The sequence below is a fragment of the Psammomys obesus genome, unplaced genomic scaffold (assembly GCF_907164565.1).
Source record: "Psammomys obesus unplaced genomic scaffold, mPsaObe1.curated_primary_1811, whole genome shotgun sequence".
In the NCBI taxonomy this organism is placed as follows: Eukaryota; Metazoa; Chordata; class Mammalia; order Rodentia; family Muridae; genus Psammomys; species Psammomys obesus.
The window spans coordinates 677,022-702,707 of record NW_026596152.1 but is presented as its reverse complement, the minus strand read 5'-3'; the positions used below and the strand labels follow the sequence as shown (position 1 = coordinate 702,707).

General features: G+C 60.1%; 4 protein-coding genes across 8 annotated transcripts in view; all 4 read right to left on the bottom strand.

Annotated features, from left to right (window-relative positions):
- The window catches only part of Bcl6b (BCL6B transcription repressor), a 5,840-nt gene extending 2,827 nt beyond the window's left edge, over positions 1-3,013 (bottom strand). Inside the window, exons 1-6 of one of the 2 annotated variants that reach the window (XM_055594456.1) lie at positions 2,864-3,013; positions 2,235-2,424; positions 1,897-2,118; positions 1,461-1,799; positions 1,082-1,206; positions 369-533 (exon numbers count right to left, since the gene is read on the bottom strand). In XM_055594456.1, the coding sequence (XP_055450431.1) occupies positions 369-533; positions 1,082-1,206; positions 1,461-1,799; positions 1,897-2,118; positions 2,235-2,413 (1,030 nt within the window). In that variant the 5' untranslated portion in view covers positions 2,414-2,424; positions 2,864-3,013. The remainder of the gene's footprint in view (positions 1-368; positions 534-1,081; positions 1,207-1,460; positions 1,800-1,896; positions 2,119-2,234; positions 2,425-2,863) is intronic. The other variant, XM_055594455.1, reaches the window with a different exon arrangement.
- Positions 3,014-7,846: 4,833 nt separating this feature from the next.
- On the bottom strand, positions 7,847-10,474 carry CUNH17orf49 (chromosome unknown C17orf49 homolog). Of its 4 annotated transcripts, none has more exons than XM_055594198.1 (6): positions 10,300-10,471; positions 10,048-10,142; positions 9,438-9,539; positions 8,628-8,815; positions 8,347-8,451; positions 7,847-8,116 (listed from the first exon to the last, which is right to left on the bottom strand). In XM_055594198.1, exons 1-6 carry the CDS (start codon positions 10,318-10,320, stop codon positions 8,112-8,114), a joined length of 516 nt encoding a protein of 171 aa, XP_055450173.1. In that variant the 5' UTR covers positions 10,321-10,471; the 3' UTR covers positions 7,847-8,111. The 4 variants fall into 4 exon arrangements, with proteins under 4 accessions (XP_055450173.1, XP_055450172.1, XP_055450176.1 ...); XM_055594197.1 differs by having other exon boundaries at positions 7,847-8,120; positions 10,300-10,467; XM_055594201.1 differs by lacking the exon at positions 8,347-8,451 and having other exon boundaries at positions 7,847-8,120; positions 10,300-10,474.
- A 148-nt stretch (positions 10,475-10,622) lies between these two features.
- On the bottom strand, positions 10,623-12,371 carry Rnasek (ribonuclease K). Its single transcript, XM_055594202.1, has 3 exons — positions 11,998-12,371; positions 11,342-11,418; positions 10,623-10,950 (listed from the first exon to the last, which is right to left on the bottom strand). The coding sequence occupies exons 1-3, from the start codon at positions 12,073-12,075 to the stop codon at positions 10,806-10,808; spliced, it is 300 nt and encodes a 99-aa protein (XP_055450177.1). The 5' UTR covers positions 12,076-12,371; the 3' UTR covers positions 10,623-10,805.
- A 2,060-nt stretch (positions 12,372-14,431) lies between these two features.
- Positions 14,432-23,161, bottom strand: Alox12 (arachidonate 12-lipoxygenase, 12S type). Its single transcript, XM_055594196.1, has 14 exons — positions 23,027-23,161; positions 22,447-22,645; positions 21,884-21,962; positions 21,680-21,802; positions 21,487-21,590; positions 21,202-21,362; positions 20,524-20,667; positions 19,359-19,568; positions 17,972-18,058; positions 17,665-17,834; positions 17,078-17,199; positions 15,040-15,140; positions 14,750-14,920; positions 14,432-14,654 (listed from the first exon to the last, which is right to left on the bottom strand). The coding sequence occupies exons 1-14, from the start codon at positions 23,159-23,161 to the stop codon at positions 14,475-14,477; spliced, it is 1,986 nt and encodes a 661-aa protein (XP_055450171.1). The 3' UTR covers positions 14,432-14,474.
- Between the last annotated feature and the right edge of the window lie 2,525 nt (positions 23,162-25,686).

The window sequence follows — 25,686 nt, the reverse complement described above, 5'->3', positions numbered from 1 at the left end:
CTCCTCCTGCCTGTGTGCGCTCCTCCTGCCTGTGTGCGCTCCTCCTGACCGTGCGCGCTCCTCCTGACCGTGTGTGCTCCTCCTGCCTGTGCGCGCTCCTCCTGCCTGTGCTGCTTGCGCCCCCTACCTGTGCGCTCCTCCTGTGTGCGCGCCTCCTACTTGTGCGCGCTCCTGCCTGTGCGCCCCCCCGCCTGTGCGCGCTCCTGCCTGTGCGCCCCCCGCCTGTGCGCGCTCCTGCCTGTGCGCGCTCCTGCCTGTGCGCCCCCCTGCCTGTGCGCGCTCCTGCCTGTGCGCCCCCCCCTGCCTGTGCGCCCCCCCTGCCTGTGCGCCCCCCGCCTGTGCGCCCCCCGCCTGTGCGCGCGCCATACCTGAGTGCACGGCGCGGTGGCTAGCCAGGTTGCCTTTATAGCGGAAGGCAGATCGGCACAGCTGGCATTTGTAGGGCTTGTCCTCGTCCCCCGCTGCTAAGGGGTCCAGCCCCGAAGAGCACCCCGCCACAGCCTCGCAGTCCTGGCAGCTGAAAAACTCGCTTCCTGGGAAGGGCGGGGAGCGAAGACAACTTTAGTTACCGCGGACGCCCCACCCCAGGGGCCAGCAAAGCCTCAGCGGTGCACTAGCAGACGTGCCGCCGCCCTTTAACCCCTCATTCGCTCCGAGGCTATCCGGACCCCTCGGCTTGCCCACGGCCCTGCCCTCAGTGAGCTGGCTCTGACGTAGCAGGGTGCTTGCGACTGTCAGTGGTGGCGGCAGAATGTGGGGGTTCTCGGAGCGGGTGGAGCTTGCTCCCCTCCGTTCCTGCCTCCCTCGGGCTGACACCCTGCCGGAGGGGCCCTGCCTAACTGGGCAGATGGCCCAGCTCTGGTCGGCGAGGCTGGGAGTTCCCACTCTGTGCTGCAACTCGGAGGACGAAGCTTCAGAACACTCATGTTGGTGCCCACTCTCAGACACCCTGACGGAGGGGACATCTCCGCGGAGGGGTCTAATCTGCAGGCAGGTTTGGGAAGGATCAAGCCGGCCTTTTCTGGGGTCCCTGGGCCCAGATGGACCCGGAAGAGCTGCAGGAGAGCAGCCGGAATCTTACCTGGCGGTGGGCACGCCTGCTTAGAGGTCGAGAGAGGAGCCTCCTGAGCGCGGGCCGTGAAGGGGCAGGGGTCATTCGCTGGAGCTCCACATTTGAATCCTGCGGCGGTAGCAGCCGGAGATAGTCTAGGCAGATGGTGGGAGCCACAGAAAAGGTTAGGGGTTCCGTGTGCGCTGTTGCTTTCCAGGAGAGTGCAGACATCAAGCCAGCTCTGAGTGTGAGCGAATGCTCCTCAGCCACGTCCCCTCCGGCTTTTGGCCAGCTCTGAGTGGGCTGTATCTCTAAACCTGTCCCCAGCACGCGCCCCCCGGCCCACCCCCTGGCCCTCCTCCTAGAGCAGGCCAGCCTCTGCCACTCTTGGGAGTCAGGAAGTGCAAACCTGCTGCGGAGCCCGGGCGTGGGTCCCTCTTCGCTGCTGCTGCTGGCTTCGTCGCCGCTCGGGAGCCGGGCCTGGGGGCAAGGCCGGCCAGAGTTCTCCCCAGCCCGGCTCCCCGCCTGTGCGGTCTGAGAATTCAGCACAATAAACTTGTATTTCTTCCAGTTGCAGGCCTTGGGGTCTGGGCTGGCTGGGCTCGGGGGGCCTCGGCTGCAGCTTCGCGACTCCGTGGGCGGATCTGGGTGTCCTTCCGAGCGCCTGGGGCTGCCCGCTGGGGGACCCGCGGGGGGCGCTGGGGGCTCGGCCTCCAGGGGCCGCAGGGAGATGCCCAGGGGTTCACAGCTGGAAGAGCACGGTGACATTAGCGCGGCCTCGTCGTCCCCGCTCTGCCCCTATCCCGGCCCGCTTCTCCGGGGAGCGCACGCCCGGGCCCCTTCACCTGGCCTGGATGAACCGGTGGCACGCCTGGACGACGTGCTCCATCTGCAAGTAGGTGGCGGCCGCCAGGACGGCCGGCGCGGTGGCTGGGGAGAGGCGCAGCCGGGACGTGTACATGAAGTCCAGGAGGGGCGCAAAGCCCCCGGCTTCCGGCCCCCCGGGCAGAGAGAGCACGTCCACCCCGACGCCCGCTCGGCCCCGGAAAATCGAATAGAAGAAGCCGCTGGAGGGAGGACAGGCGGCGGCGTGAGGGGCCGGAGGGCGCGCAGGCCCGGCTCCCGCTGACCCCGGCTCTGGGGCTGCCCCCCGCCCCGCCGGCCCGAGCCCCACCCCTCCAACCTGCAGGCGATGAGCACGGCCTTGTGCGCCCTCAAGGGTTGCCCGCCAACCAGCAGCGTGACGTCAGTGAGGATCCCGCGCAGGCGCAGCTCGTTCAGGTTGCCCAGCACGTCGGAGGAGTGGCGGGTGAACTCGCGGACGTAGCCCGGCGCTCCCTCGGGGGCCGCGGTGGAGCCCATGGCGACCAGGCCTGCGCCGGCCCCCGAGAGGGTTAGGGGGTCCGGGCGCCCCTGAGACACGACCCCTCTCCGGCGTCCTTCCCGGGCGCCCCCCGTCCCGCTCGGTCCACTCTGCTCTCAACGGCCGCTTCCTCCCCTTCGCCGGGTGGCAGCGAGTTAGGAATCGTCGCTGCGCCCGGAGGGCGAGCGTGGCGCACCCGCACGCCGGGCGTCGGTTCGAGTCTAGCCACCTCGCCCTCCGGTCCCGTCCTCTCCGCCCGCGCGCCCGGCCTCGGTTCCGGGCCTGAGACACGGGTGCAGCCCGCGCCCTCCGGGGCGACCCCTGTCGTGCGCCCTACGCCCCCATCGCCTTTCAGCACAGTGTCTGCGACTCCGGGCTCCTTGCCCCCGACGACCCCCGAGCCCCCGTGGGGACCCAGCAGACGCGCTCCCTCGAGGTCTGGTTCTTACCCCCGTCCTGCAGGGGCTGCGGCTCCTCTCCTCCGGGGGCGGGGCGCCCTCCCGTCTGGGCCTCGGCTCCTTTATCCGCCGGGATGGCGGGGGCGGGGTGAGCCGGGTCCGTGCCCTTCCTTCCTCTCCGGCCCTGCAGATGGTGAGCCGGGGCGGGATCTCGGGGCGGCGGGTGGTCGCGCCGGGAGGGATGCGCTGGAGGAGCGGGGAGGCGCTGGGGCTGCGGGGGCCGTCGGAGGGCCTGGGCGGCTGCTGGGGGGGAGAGGAGACGCCGCAGAACTCCCCTTCGCGGCGCAGCGGTGCCGGGGGCGGGGGGCGGCCGTGGCCCCGGGGTCGGAGAGGGGAGAAGGAGGCGGGACCGCCGGGCGGGTGCGCAGGGCGGCGGGGGCTCCGGCCGGGCGGTAAGGAGAGGGCGGATGTGATTTCTAGTTCGTTTCCTTCCATTGTCCTGCGGCCGGACGGCTCCCGCAGCTGCTTCCCCTCGAGGAGGTGGGGAAAGCCCCGGGTCCCGCGGCGTCCGGCCTGTGACGCGCGGCCCTCTCGGGGACCCGGGGACACAGACTCCCGCCCCACGCCCCGCGCTGTCCGCCGGCCCCGGGCGTCGAGCGCCCGCCCGTCGCCGCGCTCGCAGCCTGGCGGGGCGCCGGGTCCAGCGCGGCCAGTGGGCAGAGCCCGGCAGTGCCCGCGTCCGTCCACGAGGGGGCGGGCGAGCCGCGCCGCGCCCGCGCTCTCCTCCCGCCCTGTGCTCCAGGAGCCGCCTCCTCTTCGCGATAGCTCATCCCGCACCTCTGTCTCCCAGGGCTAAAGGACGGAGGACCTAGGGAAGCGCAGGCTGGAACGCTTGCGAGATTGGCCTTGGACTGAGGGGAGCTTGGGACCAGGTGGGGTCTGGAGCCTGGGGAACACAGTTTGTCTTTTTCCTCATTAGAGACACTGCTCCCCACATGTCTGTCTGGAGACGTGAACTTTTGATGAACGTTCCTGTGAACGCTGGGTGGAGTGGACAGTGCGGAGGAGAAAGGGCAGAGGCACGTAGGCAGGGACCCCAGCCTTGGATTCTGTCTGGGGAGCCTTGGGGTGGGAGGGCAAAGGGCGTTTGCAGAAGAGTGGCCAGAGCTGAGCCCAGGCGGAAAGCCTAAGAGTCGACCAAGAATGACTGAGCAATGACCATGGTCCTGCATATCTAGGCCTGAGGCCTCTCCCTCTTGTGCTGGGGGGAGGGGGGTATTGTTTGTTTATTTATTTATTTTTGAGCAGACATGCTAAACAGCAGACCAATTGGGGGTAACTACGGATCCAGGATGAAGATGCGCCTCTCCTTTGTGTGGATTATTTTGGTCTCGATGCATTTTCCACCTCTCTCTCTTTTTTTTTTTTTTTTTTTTGTGAAAATATTAAGGGCTCCCTTTGATGTCAGGATGGAGTTAGCTATATGGTCAGTTTTGAGGTGCCACTTGCCATAGGATGTTATTATAGTCAATGAGTCCTGTTCTTAGTCTTGGGAGCTGAGAGCAAGTTGAAAATGTGGGGCAGGTTTTAAAGATGTCTTGGTTCTGGGATTTTTGAGACTTTTTTTTTTTTTTTTACGTTGGACGACTGGGAGAGGCTGAGTGCTCAGACTAATTTTGGGGATACAGTCTCTCTTTCCAAGGTTTAGATGAGATTGTTTGGGGACATAAAATTCGATTTGGAGCTTTTTGAAAAGAGAGCAAGACTCCACTGAGCTGGAGGCCGAGCAGGGAGCAAGTGTAGAAGCTTTTTGTGCTTGAGGACCTGGTGGGGGCAGATTTTATATTTGAATCTGGTGCAGACTCTGACGGAAGGCTGTCCCTGCGGCACGAGGGAGGTGTGAAACTCCTCCAGAGCAGACACTGAGAAGCCCCGGCCCCCCAGCGCAGAAGGGTAGTTTGGGGGCGTCTGATTTCAGGGCGCTTTGTCGCTGAACAAATCTGGTAAATGTGATTTGAGGTTCACCTCTCCTAGACCACATTTCCGGTTTAGGCTCCCCTTTGTGCCCCAAATTGCAAAATTTTCTATTTTTTGTGAACCCCCAAATAAGCCCAGAATTTGAAGGGAGAAGCCTGGGAACGCGGTGTGTTTTGGCGTGGACTTACTAGTACGTGGCCTATTGAGCTGACGGGGGAAGGTGGCTTCGCACTCTGAACCCCGATTTCTTATGGAAGAAAAACTTGTGTTCGGAGGAAATGGAGTCTCCCTGGTTGAAGTGGACGCTCTGACCAACGCAGTGCTGCTGAAGCTAGCGGGGGCTGCGGGGGCCACGGGAGGGAATCCTGCACCCTCATGTTTTAGGATAAGAGCCTCAAACAGAAAGCAGACAGAGGACTGGGAATGAGGGCGAGCTGAGGGGGAGGGGTTCCCAACGGCAGCAGGGGCTAGAGGGAAAGCCAGGCCAGATACTCCCGCTTGGTCTCCTTCTCCCCGGCTCTCCTCCCCTCTCTCCCTCCCACCGCCCACCCCCCCAATCCAAGGGAAAAAAACTGCCTGTGCAATAGCAATGGCAGATTCCAGTCCTCCAGGCTTTCCTAAACCACCACGGAGACCAGCCAGGGGGGAGGGGAAGGGAGGGGAGGATCGGGGTTTCCTGCTGCCTTGAGACAGGGGCAATGAGCTTGACCTCTTGGCCCCTAGCCCTCTAAAGAGTGTCCCCCGGTCTGGAAGCCAGGTGTCCTGGACCCTAGCCCCCAAGCGGGGGGGCCTGGAGAAACGGGGAGGAGGAAGGAGGGAGTGACTTCCAAAATTGGCATCGGGACAGAGCAGGGCTGGCGGGAGGCAGGAGAAAGACAGAATTTTCCTGAAAAAACGGGGGTATCTAAGGACCCCAAATTTGGGTAGCTAGTTCAGGACCGTCTTCCCAACATCCTAGATTTTTTTGGGATTTTTTGGGGACCCCGGGACCCCTCTAGATGGGGTGAGGAATGTAGTGTTGGGGGAATCTGACTGGGGCATTGCAGCTGCCTCTCCCGCCGAGTTGGAGACGGATGGGCTGGGACGGGTTTTGGGGGGGTGTCCCCAGTTCTGACTGGGAGTGGAGTAACCCCTCCAGAGCTCTCTTGTGGGGGTCCCCCTCCCCAGGGCACTCCCCAGTACTTGAGCCAGCTGAGAGGAAGGAGGCCAGCGATGCGACTGGGGCGTCTCTTTTTTCCTGCACCCCAAATGTGAGGGATGCACCCCCAAATTCGCTACTCTCAAAATAGGGGACCAGGATCTCAGGGGAGAGTAGCTGAGGTAAGTGGGGAGGAAAGTGTCCCCTGTTTTCAGGAGAGACGTGGCGGTTGGGGGGGAGGCTTGGAGGTGCGGACTGGGGTGGGGTTGCGCCTGTAACTTGGAATTGGGGGGATGAACAGAGAACCTTCTCTTGTATCCCCGAGACATAGCCCCTCATATTGAAATCAAAGCCTGAGACTCCAGAGCCCCCAATGTTCCCAGATATTAGGATAGTGTTTGATTTTTTTTTTTTTTTTTTTTTTACACCCACAAAAGCTTTGCTGGGATGGGAGCTGAGGGCCGCAGTTGTTTTGGGGGTCTCTGGGGGGTGCAGGGATCAGGAGGCCCTGGCAGGACTTGGTATAGGCGGGATGGTGGTCTTGGGGAGGGTCTGACATCCTAGGGGCCTAAAGAGACTGCTTACACCATCTCAGATCTTCTGGTTGCTGAGAGTTTTGGGGGGTGTGTCGGAAGGGTGGTGGTGGGAAAAGGTGGGATGAGGCATGGGAGGTTAGTATTGGGGTTTTACAGAGTTTTGGTTTTGCATTTTTTTAATTTCCAGAAGAAACTTTTGCCTTCTGGGAGATTCTTTTTAAAATCAAGTCTTGGACAGGAGGAAAGGGCTAAGGGAAGGCCTAGGGTTGGGGGTGGGGAAAGGCATGTTTGTCTCTGCTAAAACGTGGCTCTCAGGGGTGGGCCTGCTTGCCTGGGCCTGGTGAATGGGCTAATGAGGGGGTGGGCGTGGGTCTTGGGGGACCATGGGGAATGGAAGCAGCACTTGGGGTTGAGTGCTTGGCCCTCAGCTCCAGATGGGCCCCTTCCTGGGCTCTGCTGCGCCCCTTTCTCCCTGGCCTCCATTTCCTGCCTTTAGCCTCCATCTTGTGGCAGGCCCAGGGCCCAAGGCGACTTCCGGCCCCCCTCTCTCAACCGTGTTCCAGCCCCACCACCTCTGGACTGCCAGCTCCCAACCCTGCTGTCCTTGGCCCTGTGTCTTCCAGCATTTCTCCTGGGTTCTGACCTAGGGAGGGAGGGTGGACACAGGAAGCCCTAGGCCCCTTTGTCGGAAGGCAGCTTGTTGGTCTTCACCAGTCATCCATTTCCTCTGCCACTTTGCTAAGGATCCCAGAGCTGAAGAACTCATCTCCCAGGGCCCTACCCTCCCTGTCGCCTGCTCAACTATGGCTGCTCCTGCTTCTCCGGTGCTTGGGGGGGCCGATGTGCCATTCGCACCTTCTCCATCCCTCGCTCTCCGTGGGGTCTTGATGGCACTGACGACTGCTGTCCTGTCAACCCCCAGTCCTGCTCCCGCCCCAGCAGCACACTGTGGTTTGTACGGCACTGTGGCCACGTCCAAACCACACTGTGGTGTTCGAGCGAGGGTGGGGGAGGCACCGCAGAGGCCCGGCCCTGGGAGGCCACCCTGGAAGCAGCACACACACAACCATCCGGAATATTGTGATGAGGTTCGTGCAAGGTGGGCCAGGGGCGACTGAGAAGCTGGGAAGGGTCCCTGAGAAACCCTGGTGATCTCACACTGGCTGTCAGCAACCCTGGGGAGCTCTGGGGAGCTCTGGCTCCGCAGAGCAAAGGAGAGTCTCTGCTGCCCACACCCAGCCCTCCTGGCTCTAGCAGCACAGAAATATTGGCACAGGGAAGTGAGTCTGCCAATATTGGCTGTGCTGCTCCAGGCAGGGTGGTGAGAGCTACTGAGAAGGGGCTGGGCCCCTGACGGCTAAGGAGAGGCGAGGGAACAGCAGCTGGCGGCACCATACTGAGAGAATGTCTTTATTATAATTTTCTGTATAAAAATGTCCATCAGTTGGAGGTTGGAGGGCGAGGGCACATGGTTAGCAGGAACACAGTGGGCAGCTCCAGCAGCTTTCTGACCCTCTCTCGTGCAGTCCTTGCTTAGAGTCCCAGGGGATCCACAGGTCCAGGGTGAAGAGCAGGGGTCAGAGGTGAAAGGCTCAGCAGGACAGTAGAGGAGCCTCAGCAGAGGTCGAGAGAAGGCCAGAGTCCAGGGTCAGGCTGTCTGGAACAGGATGTAAAACGGACTGGGATGGAGCAAGTGCGGAGATATTTTTTCCAAGCAAACCCTCACCTCCTCAAACATCACGTTACTAACTGAGCCAAGCCCCTGCTGAGTGTCTTCCTGCTGAGCCCTGCAGGAGAGCCAGGCTTTTGCAGGGACCCTCCCCTGCCATCCAGGGAAGTAGCTTCACCCACCCCTGCCAGCGTGGGAGGAGGAGGACTCCTACCCCTGTCAAAGTTGAGTTTCTTGGCTGGAGGAGTTTCTCCCAGCCCTTCAACATCCACCAGGTCGCTGTTGGCGTCGGAGTCGCTGCGAGCACTCTGGGTCACATCTGGGAGGGCACAGGCTCTAGGTTGCCCTGCTTCCCCTCCTCCCCCTGCCAAAGTCAGGCTCTACATACCCCATGACCCGTTTTAGAATCGCCTTCTTTGCCCCAGGCCCAGTTCTCTCAGTGACTCTGATAGGACCTTTAACCCCTACCCTAGGCAGCACCTCCACAGCCCTCACCAGCCTTCTGTTTCTTTAGGGCAGGACCCCCAGCTTCAGGGACACTGGAGCTGCTGGGTGGAGGGGCAGTCGGAGGGGAGAGGACACCAGAAGCCATCTTCTTGGGCCCTTTCTTGGGTGACTCAGCTGGAAGAGGGATGCCAGAGTCTTCATATACTTTCCGCTTCACAGTGGTCTTTATCTGAGCCCTGAAGATAAGAGAGAGAAGATTAGGGAGAGTGTCATCAGAGAAGCTGAGGGAAGAGGGGAGGGGAAAATGGGCCACTCTGAAGGTGTCCAGGTCTAGGCCCTAAGCCATGTGTAATAAGCGCCCCTCCCCGAGAAGCTCTGCACCCACTTAGGGCCAGTGAGTTATGAAGAATGGAGTCCCTGAACTGAGCCACCAGAAAGGCCCTTTTCATGATGCTCTGGGAAAGATGGATGGGTTTGTAGGGCCACCATGTATGTTGTGATATAAAGGCAGATGGAAACTTTTTCATAGAGCCTGACCAACTATTTCAGAATGCATCCCTGGAAATGCTAGTCTCAAAGGATTTATATAAATCGCCAGGGGAGCCTCATCGTCAAATACACCCACTGAAGATCTGGGCGCCCTAAAAGTAAGATTCGCTTAAGGTCCTAGTTACCACTGCATTTCTTGAACTTCTGACCGACTGCCACAATTATATTCTTTCAGTCTTTAAGGAAACGTTAACAAAACTAGCAACAAAGCAGGGAAGACGCTGAGCTAGGCGTTCTGAGGAAGAACAATGGGTAAAGAGGAAGAAAGTTGCCCACCCCTCCCTTTCTCTGCCAGCCACCCTCCCTCACACTGTCCGTTCCTTGATGACACAGCTGATGTGATTAAGATCGTCCCCAAATCGCTTCACAGCAGCCCTCAGCATCTCTATCTCCGTCTCCGTCCACTTGGCACTGTCGGAAGGGGAGAAGGGTGATAGCAAAATCGGAAGGAGGAGTATGTGGAGCCAGCCCACGGGCTATTCCGTCCACAGAGGCCGTCCAAGCAGCCTCTTCCCCCTAGTCTCTGGGGCACCTTTCAAAGAGTCATCGAAAAGGACCGACCTCCGAAGAAAAGCCCTGGGGACAAGCCGCTAGCCACATGAAATTGCATCCGGGGCCACCTGAAAACATCTCTCTTCATCACGTATCAGCTTCGAGAAACAACCCACGGAAACCAATGCAACAAGTAGGGGCCTTCCTGAGAGAACCCTTGAAACCTGCAGCAGCAGTTTGAGGAGTCCACGGGCTTGGGGTGGGTGGGGCACAGTATGTCGCTTTGCACACGGGGGTTGCGGACCTGGCAGTATCTCCACCTGCCACTCACTAGCCCAACAACGATTAACACCTCCACCGCGCTGGGCCGGGCGCAGAGGGATTACTACAGCCCCCGGCGTCCGGGTCCTACGCTGCCCTCACGTACCCGGCGGGGGAAGAGTCCGACACGGGATGCAGCTGCATGGTCAGCTCCCCGAGCTTCGTGAAGGCGGCGCCGGCCGCCGAGAAGATCTCTCCGACCTGGGGGCGGAGCAGCGTGACGGGGGGCCGGCAGCGCGCGGTCCCACCCCGGCCTCCCTCCGCCCGCCCCCCGCCCCGCGCGCACCAGCCGGGAGCCAGGCGAGGGGCCCACCCGCCCGTGGCCGCCAGGGAGCGCAGTCCGCGAGGGAGGTCGAACCTTGGTGGACGCTGACGTCATGGCCCCGCGCACCTCCTCACGGAGACGCTCCGCCGCCGCCGCCGCCACGCGAGCTGGAAACCGCGGAGAGCCCGGCGGTCGGGCGCGCTGGCTCCCGCGCAGGAAGTCCCGCCCCCCCGGCAGCTGATTGGCCGGAGCCCGGCCCCGCGCCAGTCACTCAGGAGGAAGGTGCGCTGGAAGACGCCGCCCCACTTCCGGCTGGCTTCACTCCACTTCCGCCCCGGGGTCGGGACTCCTCGTCCAGGCCGCTCTCGGCGTTCCACAGCCAGCCCGCCCCCTCCCTGAACGCACAGACGCCAGGCTTAGGAGAACCGCTTCTCTTTATTGTAGCTCGGGGCAGGGCGGGCGCGCTCGGCGCCGGTGCCCTCCAGGGGCTGGACAGCCGAGATTGCAGGGCCGGGGGGACTCGGCTCCAAAGGACGCCGGGTGGGCGCAGGAGTCTTTAAATAGAGGAGGGGCGTGGGGAGGGAAAGCCAGGGTGCGGCCTAGCGCACCATGTATTCCTTGCGCTTATTTAGTCGTACTTGGCAGAAGGAGAAGCCTCCCAGGAGGAGGTAGAGGCCCGCGGCGATGAAACAGTTGTAGCTGACCTGGTCGTACAGGCTGTATATGTTCTGAGGGCCGTTCCCCCTGGAGGGTGGCGAGGAAACAGGGAGACGTCAGCCATTCAGAACATCCAGCACACACATACTACGCATCACACATCTTGCTAAGCGCCTTGACGGCTGTTAGTCCTCCCCGACAGCCACACCGGATGAGTGCCGTCGTGGTATGCGGTTTGCAAGGAGTAGACCAAGGAGCAGGAAGACAAAATATTGGAGAGGGACCGTACTGACGCGGCGGCCTGTGGGGTGGCCACGAAGCCTGGCTTGCAGGGCTGCTCCTGAGTACATTCTTGCAGTCCCTCAAACTGGGGCCAGAACCGTCCAGCCTCCGGGAGGGTCCGCCACATAGTTCTGAGCCTAAACCCTGCTACTTCTCATCTGCGCCCCAACTCGCCTAGAAGCACCCAGCCACTTACTCAAAGTCTTTCTCTGTGAAGGGGACGTCCTCAATTAACACAGCAGAATGAACATTGAAAAATATCCCGAGCATTATCTGGAAGAACAAAGACAGGCTGTCAAATCCTTACCTCTTCCATCGCTCCCTAAGCTCCTCCCACTTCTAATGCTGGCCCAACACTTGGGCCTGAGATTAACTAGAAAGGGCCGGGGCAGGGCGGCGGGAGCTGGGTTTGAGCTCAGCCATCTGGAACAGGGCGGGAGGCAGGACAACGCTGGGAGAGTGGCTGGGTACAAGGAGGTATACAGCAGGCAGCTCTGCAGACGCGTCACTGTCATGGGAGCAGACGGAAGAGGTGGGGGCAAGCCCGCACTTCGTAGTTCTGGAAGTGGCGGTGGCAGAGCCCTGGAGAAGCAAGGCTTCAAGTTCCACTTTCGGGAGCAGGTTCACTTAGTCTCAGGGGCCTGGCTCTTGCTTGCCAGAGCTGGCTCCCATTCCCAGGGTCCTACCCCGGCACTGTCGCTCCGGTGCCCCAGTTTTTCCCATCCGAGCTCCGTCTGCTTTCCAAGCGGCTATTTCGCCGGCCCCTCGATCTGCCTGGGGGTTCCTGGCCTCCCAGCCCTCCAACCCTGGAGCGGCCAGGCCAGCTCCGATTCTCGCGGGGTAGCCCCTCACCAACATGATCACCCCCCAGGCGCTGAGGACGATGCCACAGGCGGCCAGCTTGGGCCCACAGCACAGGAGCGACGCCATGGAGGAGGGAGGGAGGGAGCGCCGGAGGCTGAGCGAGGAGCGGGAGCGGCGAGAGGGAACCCGGCGACGCCGGTACACGGAGCTGGCTCGGGGGACTCGGGCTGCGCCGGGGGCGGGGCCTCGGGCGCGGACCACTCCCGGGGGCCGCGGCGTGGAGGAGGATGCGGTGCCGCGCGGCGGAGCGAGCCTCGGGCGGAGGACGCGGGTCGGAAAGCCCAGCAGTGAGCGTACGAGTCCCGCCTGGTCCGGATGGCGCGGGCGAGACTGACGCGGAAACCGGGACCCGAGAGTTCTCGCTGGTCGCCTACCCGGGCTTGGAAATGGAAGGCGCGGGCCTCTCACGTGACCGACCCTGGCGATCACATGACCAGAAGCTGGCCGTGCCCCGGCGTCCCGAGAGGAGGCTGGCGGGACGCGCGCCGCTCGGTGGAGTGGCCGCCGTGGGAGGAGTCCGGGGGCGTCGGATGCCCCGCACACCAGCCGTGGATGGTCTCCGTGGTGGGCACACGTGGGCGAGCCGCGGGGTTATTCGGCGTGCCGGCCTGGCGCCGCTAACGCTGGAGGGGACGGGCTGAGCGTTGCGGACTTCTTGGCCCGGGGAAGGCAATGCAGGATGGGTCTGAGTGACACCTTCGGGAGAAGGCAGGGGCTAGGAAGAGCGGAGTCGCCGGACACCGCGTGAAGGGAGGAGGCAGACCACGCTGCTGGTGCTCCTCTCTCCGCTCAGGAAGCCGCAGGCTGTAAGGAGACACCCTGACCAAGGCAACGGGGGATTTAACCGGGGCTGGCTTACGGCTTCGGCGCTTGGCCGGGAGCGGTAGCCGAGCCCAAATCCTGATTTGGGGGTGAGGGGTGGCAGGACTGACTGGTCCTGGCATGGGCTTTTGGAACCTCAGCGCCCTCTCCCAGTGACACACTTCCCCCAGCAAGGCCACGCCCTCTAGACCTTGTAAATAGTTCCACTCCTGTTAACCAGGCATTCAGTTACATGAGCCTATGGGGCCGTTACCATTCTAACCACCACAAGATACACAGATAAGAATAGGAAGCCTGCTCGGCAGGTCTGCAATCCCAGCACTCAGGCAGATCTCTGTGAGTTCAAGGCCAGCCTGGTCTACAGAGTGAGTCCAGGACAACCAAGGCTACACAGAGAAACCCTGTCTCAAAATAAATAAATAAATAAATAAATAAATAAATAAATAAATAAGTAAGTAAGTAAGTAAGTAAGTAAGTAAGTAAAATAGACCTAACTCTCCAAAACAGGAATTGGTAACTCTGCTATTGAAAAACATATCGGCAGTAATTATTTGGGGTAACTAGAGATGTTTACAGAACACCCCCACCTCCAGGGCTGGGTTCCAGCTCAGGGCCACTGGTGAAGTCGAGTTTTGCACCAACATTGGTGTGCCTGTCATAGTAAGCACAACAGCCACAGAACAATTGCAAGAATGCATTCTGGTCTCCAGACCCCAGAACCAAACAGGAACACTGTTGCTGACTAGAACCTTGTGGCATTTTTCTATATTTTGCGGACCCTGTTCTCAAAACAGTTGTGGAAAAAGACGGTGTGAGACACAGTGGTTACTGTGACTTAAGCAGGCTGGAGGAGTGGGCGGGAGGCAAGAGTTTTCTGTCTTGTTTGGAAATTTTGGGGAAGGAAGCTATTTGGGAAATGGTTTTTATTTGGGACCAGTAACACCTTTATTGGGGGGGCCTTCGGGGTAGGTGTTCAGAATGGAGAAGCAGAGGGAAAACTGGGATTTAAAGTTGGCCACCCAGCATGGGATCTGGTTCCTGGAAAAGGAGAATTAGCTCAAGTAGTTGATTTCATCCGGAAACAGCCTTTTCCTCTCCTTAGCCACGGCTCTTGGGTATTTTGAAACTGGAGTTTTGGGCCCGAGGCCTGTATGAGGTTAGACCAAATCTAGCCTGAAATTTTGCACATTCCTCAGGCAAAGAAGTTTTGTTTTCATACTGTTTTTGCTTGCTTGGTTTTGGTTTTGTTCTGTTTTGAGACAGTGTTTCTTTGTGTAGCCTTGGCTGTCCTGGAACTCAGAGATCCCCTGCCTCCAGAATGCTGAGGTTAAAGGTGAGTGCCCCCATCCCCTGGCTCCAGTTTTGTTTTTAAATGGCTGGATAAGCCAGAAGACTACCTGGTGGCATGTGACGTTCACATATCAGTGTCCTTATTGGGACAGTCACGCTCATGGTGTCGCTGGCTGCCCTAACAGTGAGAGAGCTGAGTAATTGTAGCAGAAACTGTGTGGCCTCCAAAGACTGAACTGGTCCTCTTTGCAGCAGAACTTCCAGTGCCCTGTGGCAGTGTGCCCACGTGGAGAGTTTGCTCAGGAGCGGATTAAAGTCTAAAGTCGTAGCAGGGGTGAGAAGGCGCCGCTGCCTCAGATGGTGATGCTGTTCTCGACGCGGCTGGGCTTGAGGTATTCGTAGGGCAGCTCCAGCTGTGCATTCCGGGCTGTGATCTCCTTTTCCAGATTTCCCAAATCTGCTTGAAACTGGCTGAGCACAGCTTTGCTCCTGGGGTCTGAGAAATATTTTTCTTTGTGGTGTCCTAGAGGTACCTGAAACAGAAAGGGCCCTTCAGGTTCCAGCCCAAGGACAGACGCCCTGTCTCCTGATGCCCCTCCCGTGGACACGGTCCTGGGTCCTGACTCACCATGTCTGGCTGGAGGCGCCCCAGGTGCCACGTGATGGTCATCTGCAGACAGGCCTTCTGGGCGTCAGGGAGTGACCCCATCACAGTTTCCATGGTCACACCGTCCTTGCTGGTGGGCGGCGGCATCCTCATTGTACAAGGAGCGTTGGGCACCCAGCCGTACCAGTCCAGCTGCAGAGGGAAAGCGCCCCTCCTGAACCCAGGACTGGGATTTGAATCCCGCCACTCCCTGGCATTTCCCAAGGGCCACACACTTGCTCCCAGGGCCCTGAGCCTCCAGCTCTCCGTACCTGGCCCTGGTTGATGGCAGCGTGCTGGGAAGTGCACGTGAAGACACACATGGTAAGGAAGTGGCAGAGCTGAGCCCGGGACTGGAAGGACACAGGGAAACCTGGCAGGGAAGAGCAATAGCCTGGCGAGGTGGCACACTCCTGTAATCCCGGCACTCTGGAGGCAGGGGCAGGCAGCTCTCTATGAGTTCCAGGCCAGTCTGGCATATGAAGTGAGTCCAGGACAGCCAAGGCTACACAGAGAACCCCTGTCTCAGGAAAAGAAAAATGGTTTGGTAGCTCTGTAGTTTAGAAGAGATGTGTGTTTGTTTCTGTAGCCATGTTTATCCGATGCTGGTTTCAGTACTGGTTACCTCTTCTTAGAGCAGTTGCCTAACCTCCCCACAGTTCTGTTCTTTTTCTGTCCGCACACTGGATGTAGCATGCAGCCCCAGCTCAGAGGCAGGAGGATTGTGAGTTCCTGTCCAGTCCAGCCTGCACCATTGTCTGGGTTACACAGTGAGACTTTGTCTTGAAAAAAAAAAGACATCAGAGCCATCTGCTTTTAATTAATGCTCAGCAAATAATAGACCTGTTCCAGGACCAGGAGCTGGGTGGCCGTCACCCGAGTGGGTTAGGGATTTAATGACATACCCTCCTATTCCTGGACAGAGACTTAGAGCCCCTCAGGTGCAAAATGGAGAACAAGTGAGGTCCTGAGCTGGTCGTGGTGGCACATGCCTACAACCCCAGGACTTGGGAGGTTGAGGCAGGAGGAACATGAGTTCAAGGCCAGCCTTCACCTCATAGTAAGTCTGAGGCCCAGCTAAGCGAAATGACCCTGTTTGAAAACAACAAAGTCCCAAGTTCACCTCACGCCAATCATTTTACAGTGCTCATGGTGCTCATGGGAGCTTTGCGTTGAGCTGGTGCGTGTATAATTCCACCTGTTTCCTAGATAAGAAATGAAAGCTGGGGAGATTAAAGCACGTGTCAAGATGGCCCGGTGTGGGGTGGCAGGGGAGCAGAGGCTGGCTTTGAACTTGGGTTCCTGGCTGCTTTTCCATTACCCACTTTAATTCTAGCATGCTTCCTCCAAACTTAGGCAAAGATGAGCTTTGAGAGCCAAGAGAGCAGAGAGAGGAAGGCCTGCAAAGCTGCTTGAGGAGGTTAAATTATGGTGTGACGGCTGTTTGTATTTCCACTCCCAAGTTAATATTTTGTAATTATTCACCAGCGAGGACATGAGGAGTCTTTGGGAGGATATGCGGTCATGAGGGTAAGTGATGTCGGTGTCCTTGGGAGAGAGGTCATGGGCCCATGAAAGTCACCCCTGAGCAACCTGGAATAGTGACTCCCGGAACCCAAACGTGCTAGTACCTGACCTCAGACTTTGAACCTGCAGAGTGATGCGAAATAAACTTCTGGTGTTTAAGCCGTCCTGTCTCGCTTCGTTACTTCAGTCCAAACCATCTAAGACACTGAGTGTTAAGGGTCAATTTCGGGATGTAGATCCTGCTTGAGCATAGGGCCAGGGAGAAAAGAAGGGTCAGGAGCGAGAAACGAAGGGAAGGGGACTGAAAGAAACCTGAGAGCCAGAGAAGAGGAGGCCCTGTGTTCAGGTAGCCAGGGAGGGTTAGTTCTTTCAGTAAGTGAAGGAGGAAGAGGATGGGAGCTCGCTGAAGACAGTGGCTGCATCCTGACTGCTGGGGGTAGGGGGTGCACACCAGGGCCAGCTTAGGCAGAGAAACCTGAGCCCTGATCGGCAGGCAGGAAGAAAAGGGACAGCCATGTCTGGACGCAGTGGGCTTTGGTGGGAACTGTGCCCTGTGTGTGTCTTCAGGGAGAAAGATAGAGAACCATGAACACAGAGCATGAACCCCGGTGGGGACCGGGCAGCACTCATGGGCCCCAGCTGTGGCTGGTCAAGTGACTGAGGGCCTGGGTGTGTGTGCGGGGCAGGCCCTTCAGGAGGACAGCTGGGTGTGCAGACGGTTCTGGTGTCAGGGGGCGTGATTGGGGGGCTCAGACCTGGGGTCTGGGGAGGGGTAGACCCTACCTCTGTCCTGGGCGTGGCACAGCCCCACCTCAGTGATCTCTTGACACCAGGCCTGCAGCTCTGGGTCTCCCTGCACCACAGCATCGCTCTGGTAGAAGAGATGGACCATTCCCTTCACATACCTGCCCAGAGAAGGACGCTGAGCTGAGCGAGGCCAAGAGAGCTGCCTCGCCCCTGCGCCCCCGTCCTACGGCCGCCTCTCATGCCGTGCCTGGGTCAGATCCTACCAGATCTGTGTCCTGAGGTTTTACTCTTCGTTTAAAATTTCGGTTTATTACAGTAGTGGGGCCAGAGTGAAGGCTTTGCTCGTGAAGCAGGCATGCTGTGGCTGTGACTGAGCCACCCCCCCAGGGCTGCGTGTGTCGTGCGTCGGTGTAAGGCGAGGCGGGAAAGGCAACTCTAGCGCCCTGTGACTGCGCTGGCGCCGCCACTCCTCCGGAAGCCGCGGGTCCGCCAGACCCCAGCCTCCTCTGACGGCGCTCCCGTCTGCGCCCTGCTCCCTCTAGCCCTGTTTTTAAACCTTGCAACTGCCTCCATCTTCTCCTTCACCCTGTCCCTGGGGAGCCTCCCCGTGCCCTCTCCCTCACCTGGAGGTCACTTCCCAGAGCTGCAGCGCATCCCGAGCGTAGAGGGCGCCTGGGACGCTGAGCAGGCCCCGGTCAGCCAGGTCGTCCGGGGGACAGAGGGCGCGGTAGGTCAGCTGAGCCACCGCCCGCCTGAGCAGCTGAACGTGGCCGCCCCCGCCTGTGCTCACCACCTGGCAAGAGAGCGGACAAGTGTCTGTGGACAGAAGCACGGCTGCAGAGCGAGGGCAGGCCTCGCAGGCCCCAGGGTTTCAGGGAGGCTGCTCCTGCAGCCCCGAGTGTCCAGACTGTCCAGCCGGGAGCCCCTTACCTGATCAAAGATCCCCCCATCCGAGATGAGCTGGGTCCGGCTTCGGGTGTTGATCTCCATAGTGTAACGGATGTGCGGAACTAGAAGCTGGGCGGACATTAAGGGCCTGTGTGTGAGACCTTCTCGGCCGCCGCTGACCCCAGACATGGTGCCCTGCTGGCCTCTGGCGCCTCCGTTCGCTGCTGCTCTGACCGCATTCAGGGGCCTCTGGAGCCAGTGACCAGGGTTTCAACCCACACCTTGTTCCACCTCATCTGCAACGCCCGCGGCGGCCAGCAGGGGGCAATAGCCCCTCATGTGAGGGAGCGTGGCAAAGGGTCCACATAAGGGATCCCCATTCACAGCTGTGGTTCGCTTCCACCTTGACTGGAGGCGTCTTTTGGGGGCTCTCAGCCCCTTTGATTGTATTCTTTTTCTTATATTTTATCATTTATATCCCCGCAGCTTAAATTAGCCTGTATATCCCTTATCCAAACTGCACGGCCACGATTTGGTTGTTTGATTTTGGGTTTCTCCAGCAGGGCCTTGGGGGGAGGGTCTGTGAAGCTTCTGCCCCCCAGCCCTGCTGGTGCTGTTGGGCCTTCCCTCCCTTTCCCCTCCCTTTCCCTCGGCTCTTGTAAAAGGCCACCTCAACCTCATGTTCTTTTGTCTTCTTTTCTTCCATAGTTAATAGTCATACTTCATCCAGTTTTGGCATGTGTCTGAATTTCTCATGCCAAACGCAGGAGCAACTCGAGTGATCTCTTTGATTTTGAGATATCAGAGCAGCTCACATTGGCTGAGAGCTTTTGGAAAGATCACACAAGCTTCCAAATGACACGGAATGCCCAAGTCCGCATGAGAAAAGATGCCTGGAAACAGCCCGTGGGAGATGGGCACAGGAGGAGCAGAGAGGCTTAAGGAACCCTTTGGTTATGGAGAGTTTGAGGCCAGCCTGGGTCATCCGAGACCTCTGTCCCAGCAGCAAAACAGCACAAGAAATGGACATTTGGGAAAGCAAAGGTCAGATCTGGAACTGAGACTATGACCGCTGAAGTCCAGAGTCTGCAAGGCGAGGTGGCCCCCCGGGACGTGTGAGCAGTCGCCTGCCCGCCTGTGTGGCCTGTGGCGTGCACAGTTTGCCAAGGGATGCCACTGTGAGGGTGGTGGAGCCGGAGGAGGCTAAGCCAGAGAGGAAAATGTGAAGAGACTTCAGGTGTGCACAGGGTGGGAAACACAGATCAGCTGGCCTCACGCCACAAATAAAATGCAAGAATCGACTACTCAGACCATGTAAGCCAAAGGGCTGATTCCCACGGGTTCCCAGCCATGTCGGCCAGGCGTGCGCAGAGTGAGCAGCTGTCCTGCGCTGTTCTCACCGGACATCCCACCCTCTGCCCAGCCTTACCTTGAAGACAGGGTGCAGGCCTGGAAGGCACCGCATCGTGGCGACAGCGATGACCTCGGCCACCAGGTGCGTGTGCAGCAGGTGAAACTGGAGCTCCTGCAGCTGGAAATCTGAGCTTCGGACCCAGATCTTAGCCAGGAGCCAGGCCAGCGGGGGGTCCGAGGGCAGGAACAGTGCTGGAGCTGGGCAGCCGGGACGGGGAGGCTGAATCTGGGAGCGACAGAAATTGAGAGTTTCTCAAACTCCCACTCTCTGTGTGACACGGTCACGGTTCCTGGCGAGGTCAGTGACCAAGCAGAAGTGTTTCCTTCTGATGGCTGATTCCCAGGCATAAGGATGAGGACGCTCTCCCAGCTAGACTGCTGTGGTGGGCAGGCTGGATGGAGAAGATGGGAAGCAGGGTCCAGAGAGAGGGCCGAGCAGTGGTGCGGGCAAACACAGTGGGGTCAAGCGATGGAGCAGAAAGCAAAAGCTGATCAGATGTGAGCCCGGATTGGTGCACCTCTGTGATCCCAGCACTCAGGAAGTAAAGGCAGGTGGATCTCTGTGGGTTCAAGGCCAGCCTGGTCTACAGAGTGAGTGCAGGACAGCCAAGGCTACCCAGGGAGACCACAAAAACAGTACAAAGATGTAAGATTATTGTGTTTTGTTTTGTTTTTTGAGGCAGGGTTTCTCTGTGTAGCCCTGGTTGTCCTGGACTCACTTTGTAGACCAGGCTGACCTCGAACTCACAGAGATCTACCTGCCTCTGCCTCCTGAGTGCTGGGATTACAGGCGTGTGCCACCTTGTCCAGCTGAAACCTGTCTTTTTAACAAGTACTTAATGTGACTCAGAAGCGCACTAATACTTGAAAACTGTTGATAACAGGATGAGAATTCAAGAGGCCGGTTTTTGGTTTTTTGTTTTGTTTTTAGGTCTTAGTATGTTCCTCAGGCTGGCCTGAAACTTGCCATGTACCCTTGGGTAGTCTTGAACTCATGATCCTTCTGCCTCCAGAGTACTGGGATTGTGGGTGTGCAACACACACACACACACACACACACACGTTCTGTGACTCCTGAATGAGCACTTCCATTCCGGTGGCTGTGAAATGAGGGTGGCTGTGAAATGAGGGCGGCTGTCAGCAGAGGACAGTGTTGGCAGTGTGGTGGTCGGGAGGCTCGCCTGGATGGCCATGGGCAGCAGCTTCCCCGCGGGGTCCAGCCTCAGCATGACCAGAGGCGCAGCCAGGAACTGCCGCTCTCCTTCGATCACGTTGGCGGGGATTCCGTCCAGCAGGATGAAGTCAGCCTCAAACAGGGAGCCGTTCTGGAGAAGGGAAGGCAGCCAGTTTTAGAGTTCAAAGGCCCGTCTCAGCGTCCCGGTGGCCTAGTCCTAGCATTGCCAGGCGCTCCCCCTGTTCACAGCTTCCATCACCCGGCAAGCCCCCTCCTCAGCTCTCTCACGCCCTGAGGAATAGTCCACACAGTTCCCCAGCTGTCACCATCCTGGCGACCACTTCCCAAACTCAGCTCTCTAAACACTTCCCAGAAAACCTCCTGAATCTCCCCTCTCCACAGCGCAGCCTTTGCCTCTCCGCCTGCCTGCGGAGATCATGGGAATCCAGGAAAAATGACAGCGGCAAGAATGTCCTGTCCCTTCCTGTCCCTGTCCCAGCCTGTGCCCTGAGGACCCGTGGTGTTCCCACACGGGCAGCTTTTACACACAGCGCCGTTTTCCAGGCGTTTGTCGTTCTTCTCGAGCTTGCACCATGGGGTACCTCGCTTCCTGTCTGGACATTGGCGTCCCAACCTCCCTGAGTCTTACACTCAGCAGAGAACAGTGGCAGACAAGAGGAAGCACCTGCAGTTCTTTCTCTAGCTGGGCTTGAAGCTCCCCTGTCCCCGGGGGCAGCGCCAGCCTGGCGGGCAGGGAGGTGGCGCGTCTCAGCAGCATGGGGTTGGCACCGTTGAGGAACTGGTAGCCGAAGAGCTCGTCCTCCTGCCAGCGCTGGTGAACTTTCTCTGTGGTGCAGGAAGGAGGCGAGTTGGCTCCGCTTGGACGCGTGCGCCCTCTACGCTCAGCCCCCGGGCCCGGGCTGCGGCGCTCAGCCCGTTCGGGAGAGCCGGGAGCCCGGAAGCCACCCACCAGCCAGGGCACTCTTCCGTCCCCAGAAGATCTGATCGAAGTCCTCCAGGCAGTTCCAGCTTCGCAGGAGTGTGTAGACGCGTTTGAGGCCCATTTCCAGGACCCTAGGACGGGGTTAGGACGTGAGCCGCACTCGGCCCGAGGGCAGCCCAGCATGCCAGGCCTCCCCGCCCGAGCCGCCGGCCCTTCCTACCCCGCCTTCAGCGTCCACTCGAAGTCCAGCCTCTTCTCCTCGTGGAAGCGCATGTTCGGGGGCAGGTCCTCCTTACAGTCCGCCGCGATGGTCCGCGGCAAGCCTTCCTTCCAGGTGGCCCAGCTGGAAGGTGGGGGCGACACTTCAGGGCGGGCTGAGGCCAGCGACACGGGCGGGGCGCAGGCGGGCCGTGGGGGGCGTCACCAGTAGGTCTGCCGCCGCTCCTTCAGCTCCCGGTCCCGGTGCTCCTGGAACGCCGCGGCGCCGGCTCCTGCCAGGCGGGCTGGGGAGGCCGTCGGCGCTCAGCGAGTGCTTCGGGCCTCCCCCGTCCCACGCTCCTCCGCGGGGCGCGCGCTTCCTGCTGGCCTCAGTTTCTTTACCTCCAGCTGTGAGTCACCTGACGACCCCCAGACACACTCATCCGGGTCTCGCCTGTTCCCCCCAATTTCACTTCAACCCACATCTCTCCCTTCCAGACCAGAACCCGTATCTGCACACACACACACACACACACACACACACACACACACACACGCCTGCTCACCTGTAGCCCCCATCACCCCGGCACACACACACACACACACACACCCGCTCACCTGTAGCCCCCATCGCCCCCAGCACACACACACACACACACTCACCTGTACCCCCCATCGCCCCCAGCACACACACACACACACACACACACACACCCGCTCACCTGTACCCCCCCATCGCCCCCAGCACACACACACACACACACACACCCGCAAGCCCCCCACACACACCTGTGCCCTCGGGCAGGCTCAGGACCCCATCGCCTTGCAGCCAGCGGTAGCAGGGGAACACGGCCCCCGCGCCCCCGGGCCCCTCGACGGCGATGAGGCTGCAGAACCAGGAGTCGTCCACCACCGCGTGCCGCTTGCGCAGTTTCACGAACTGGAGGGGCCCGAGGTCCTCGGGGACCTCGACGTGGAACTCCTCCTCCTGCGGGGACCAGGCTTGGTGGGAGGGGATGGGAGCCGCCCCCTCGCGGAGCCGCGGTGTCCCGCAGCGGCGCGGACCGCGCGCCCCGCCCCGCCCTCCTGCGCCCCTGTCCGGGCTCCGAGGCGCCCCGCCGACGGCGGCCGAGCTGACGGCATCGCCCTCCACCCGCGCCTGCTCCCCCGCGCCGGGACCTGAGATGCTTCGTGAGCACAAGCCCCGGGTTCTCCGCGCTCCGAGGCTAGGCGCGAGGAGTCGGCGGCCGCGCGCGCCGGGGCCCGGGGAAGCGGCCGGCCCGGCCGGAAGGTGGCGCCGCCCGCCCCTGGCCAGCCCCCCACGCCCAGGCAGGACTCGGGGCCGCTCTCGCCCACTGGCCCCGCTGACCTTGCCCCGCGCGGGCCGCAGCTGCAGCTCCAGTTTGGCCTCCCGGTGCGCCCCGACCAGCCACAGGGCCACCCGGTTGAGGGATCCCGAGAAGAGCCAGGCCCCGGTGACCACGCGGACGCGGTAGCGGCCCATGGCGCCCTCTGGCCTCCCAGGAGGCCACCCAGATCAAGCTCAAGTCCAAGACCGCCCAGGGCCACCGTCGCCTCGGGGCCAGGGCCAAGGCTTTAAAAAGATGGGTCCGTGTCCCCGCCCTCACAGCTCCTGGGCACGCCCGAGTCCCCGCCCCGGACCAGCCCGAACCTGCAAGGCAGCCCGCGAGCCGGCTCTGGGGAAGGGCTGTGCGGCGGAGAAAAAGCAGAGGCAGGAGGGGGCGCCGGGAAGTGGAGGGGTGCTGGGGGGGAGGGGGCGCTGGGAAGGGGAGGGGCGAGAGGGAGGGGAGGAGGGAGGGGGAGGCTGGGGCTTCTCTAGACTTTCAGAGCATCCGGAGGCAGGAGCCGCAGGCCAAGGAGGCTGAGGGCCCTTCCAGACGCCTCTGGGTGTTCACAAGCGCTTGCACAGGGCTTGGACCCAGTTTTCAAATGGAAGAGGGAAAACCTTTGGTTGTGGCCGAGAGCAGAGCAGCGCGCCTCGAAGGCCACCCCTCCCCGGCCCTCCCCGCCCCTCCCCACCCTCCTCACCCCTTCCTTCTGCCCCCACCCCTAGCATTTCTCCCGCTCACCTGACATCAAGACGTCAAGATTTCAAATACACCAAGCGTCATGGGCCAGACGCCTGAGGGGGGCCAAAGGCAGAGCGGGCCTCGTTCCGTCCCCTCTGTCAGCCGGCGCAGAAAGCCCCAGCCTGGGCATGGGGCGCAGCGTAGACTCAGTAGACGCCCAGCAGATACGGCTGGTCCAGAGTTCCCCCCTCCAGGTAAGGAACGTGGGCCCTCTCCAGCGGAGCCCAGGTCGACTCCTGCCCAAGCTACGGCCTGGCCTCGGGTCTCAGAAGAAAGCCGGAACAACAGTTAGCGCTGTTGGTAGGGACTCGGGCTTTGTCACCTGCTCAAGTCCCGAACGAGGCTTTTGTGAACTAAGGCGGTAAGGTTCGGCGGCCTGGGGTCGCTGGCCAGGAAGATTGCGGAACTGGGATGCTGCTTGCTGGCAGGGGAACTGAGTCGCCTAGGTCTCGCCGTCAGGCCTCCAACCCGGAGGCGGTGGACGCCATCCTCACGGCCTTTCGCCCGTTGCTCCGGATCCGGGGCCCTGAAGTGACAGCTCCCTGCCTTGCAGGGCTGTGGTGTCGCCCTTTTCCGTGCGTTCCCCATGGTCCCTAACGGCAGGCTGGGGCCCTCTTGCCTTCTCGAAGAGTTTGGGTCGCTCAGACTTACTAGATGATTCCGTAATTCAAAACTGCCTCTCCAGGGCCTTGTGACTAGTTTCTGCCACCGCAGTGTGCGGTGAGGTTACACGCGCGCGCGCACACACACACACACACACACACACACAGCTAGGAAAGAAACCTGGGCCGCTGCGTGCTAACGTCACCTCCCCCCCCCCCCCCCCCCCCCCCCACCACCCCCCGCTTCCTCCCCGGGACCCCCGCTTCTCAGGACCTGCTCCCCCTTCGTTGTCACTGTTTTCATGCACAGCTGGTATGTTGAGAAGATGCCTTTGGTTTTTAATAGTTTTCCGTCGCGCTGGGCATTGAGCTCAGAGCCCGGTGGATTCTGTCCATTTCTGAGGGACCCATGTGAGGCTACAAGCCATTCAAGCCTTGTGCAGCTTCGGTCCTCAGGGGCTGAAAAGAACGTGTACGTTCCTGAACACATTCTCTCAGATGCTTCCCCCACCCTCTCTCCTGATTTCTCCCCTGTTTATTTGTTTATCTATGGACCAGGCTGGCTTAGAACTCACTGAGCTCTGCCTGCCGCCACCTCCGGAGTGCTGGATTGAAGGTGTGCACCAAGCCCAGCCCTTTCCCTGCTTCCCAACAGAGAATTCAGCATCGGATTTAAATCTGTCTCTGTGCTATTGTCTACCTACAGATGGCGCAAACAGGGACAGGGCCTCGGATTTGCGCAAACAGGGACAGGGCCTCGGATTTGTGCAAACAGGGACAGGGCCTCGCAAACAGAGACGGCCCTTTGCCGTGGAAGGTCACGTTGGCACAGGGGCACACTTCAAAGCTAACCTCACTTGCTCTAGACTTCAGTGCCTGCCGTCTGTGCCGGAAGCCAACCCTGCTTCCCGTGACCCATCTCTGCAGCTTTTACCAGTGATCACAGCTTCTGTCACGGGGTCCTGCCAGGGGATGTGGACAAGCAGGGGACGTCTGCACTTCTCTGCTAAAAACGCTCCCGAGAGCTTCTTCTGAGCAGAACAGTTCCGTCCCTTTCTTTATCCCATGCCGGCATGCCGCACTTTGCAGTCCCTTTTTTTTTTTTTTTTTTTTTTTGGATGATGCCACTACTGTCTTTGTGGTGTCATTGTTTGGAGTCTCTGGATGGAATGGATATGTTAATTCCTATCCGTTTCCTGAGGCTTTACTCATAAGAAAGCCATTCTTAACCATGTTATTTTTGGTGTGTGGCCATAGGCTATGATTTCAAGGCAGATAATGTAACATTTCCCTTTCTAATTGCTAACTGGGGTGCCCCCTTCAGGACTGCCTCCCTG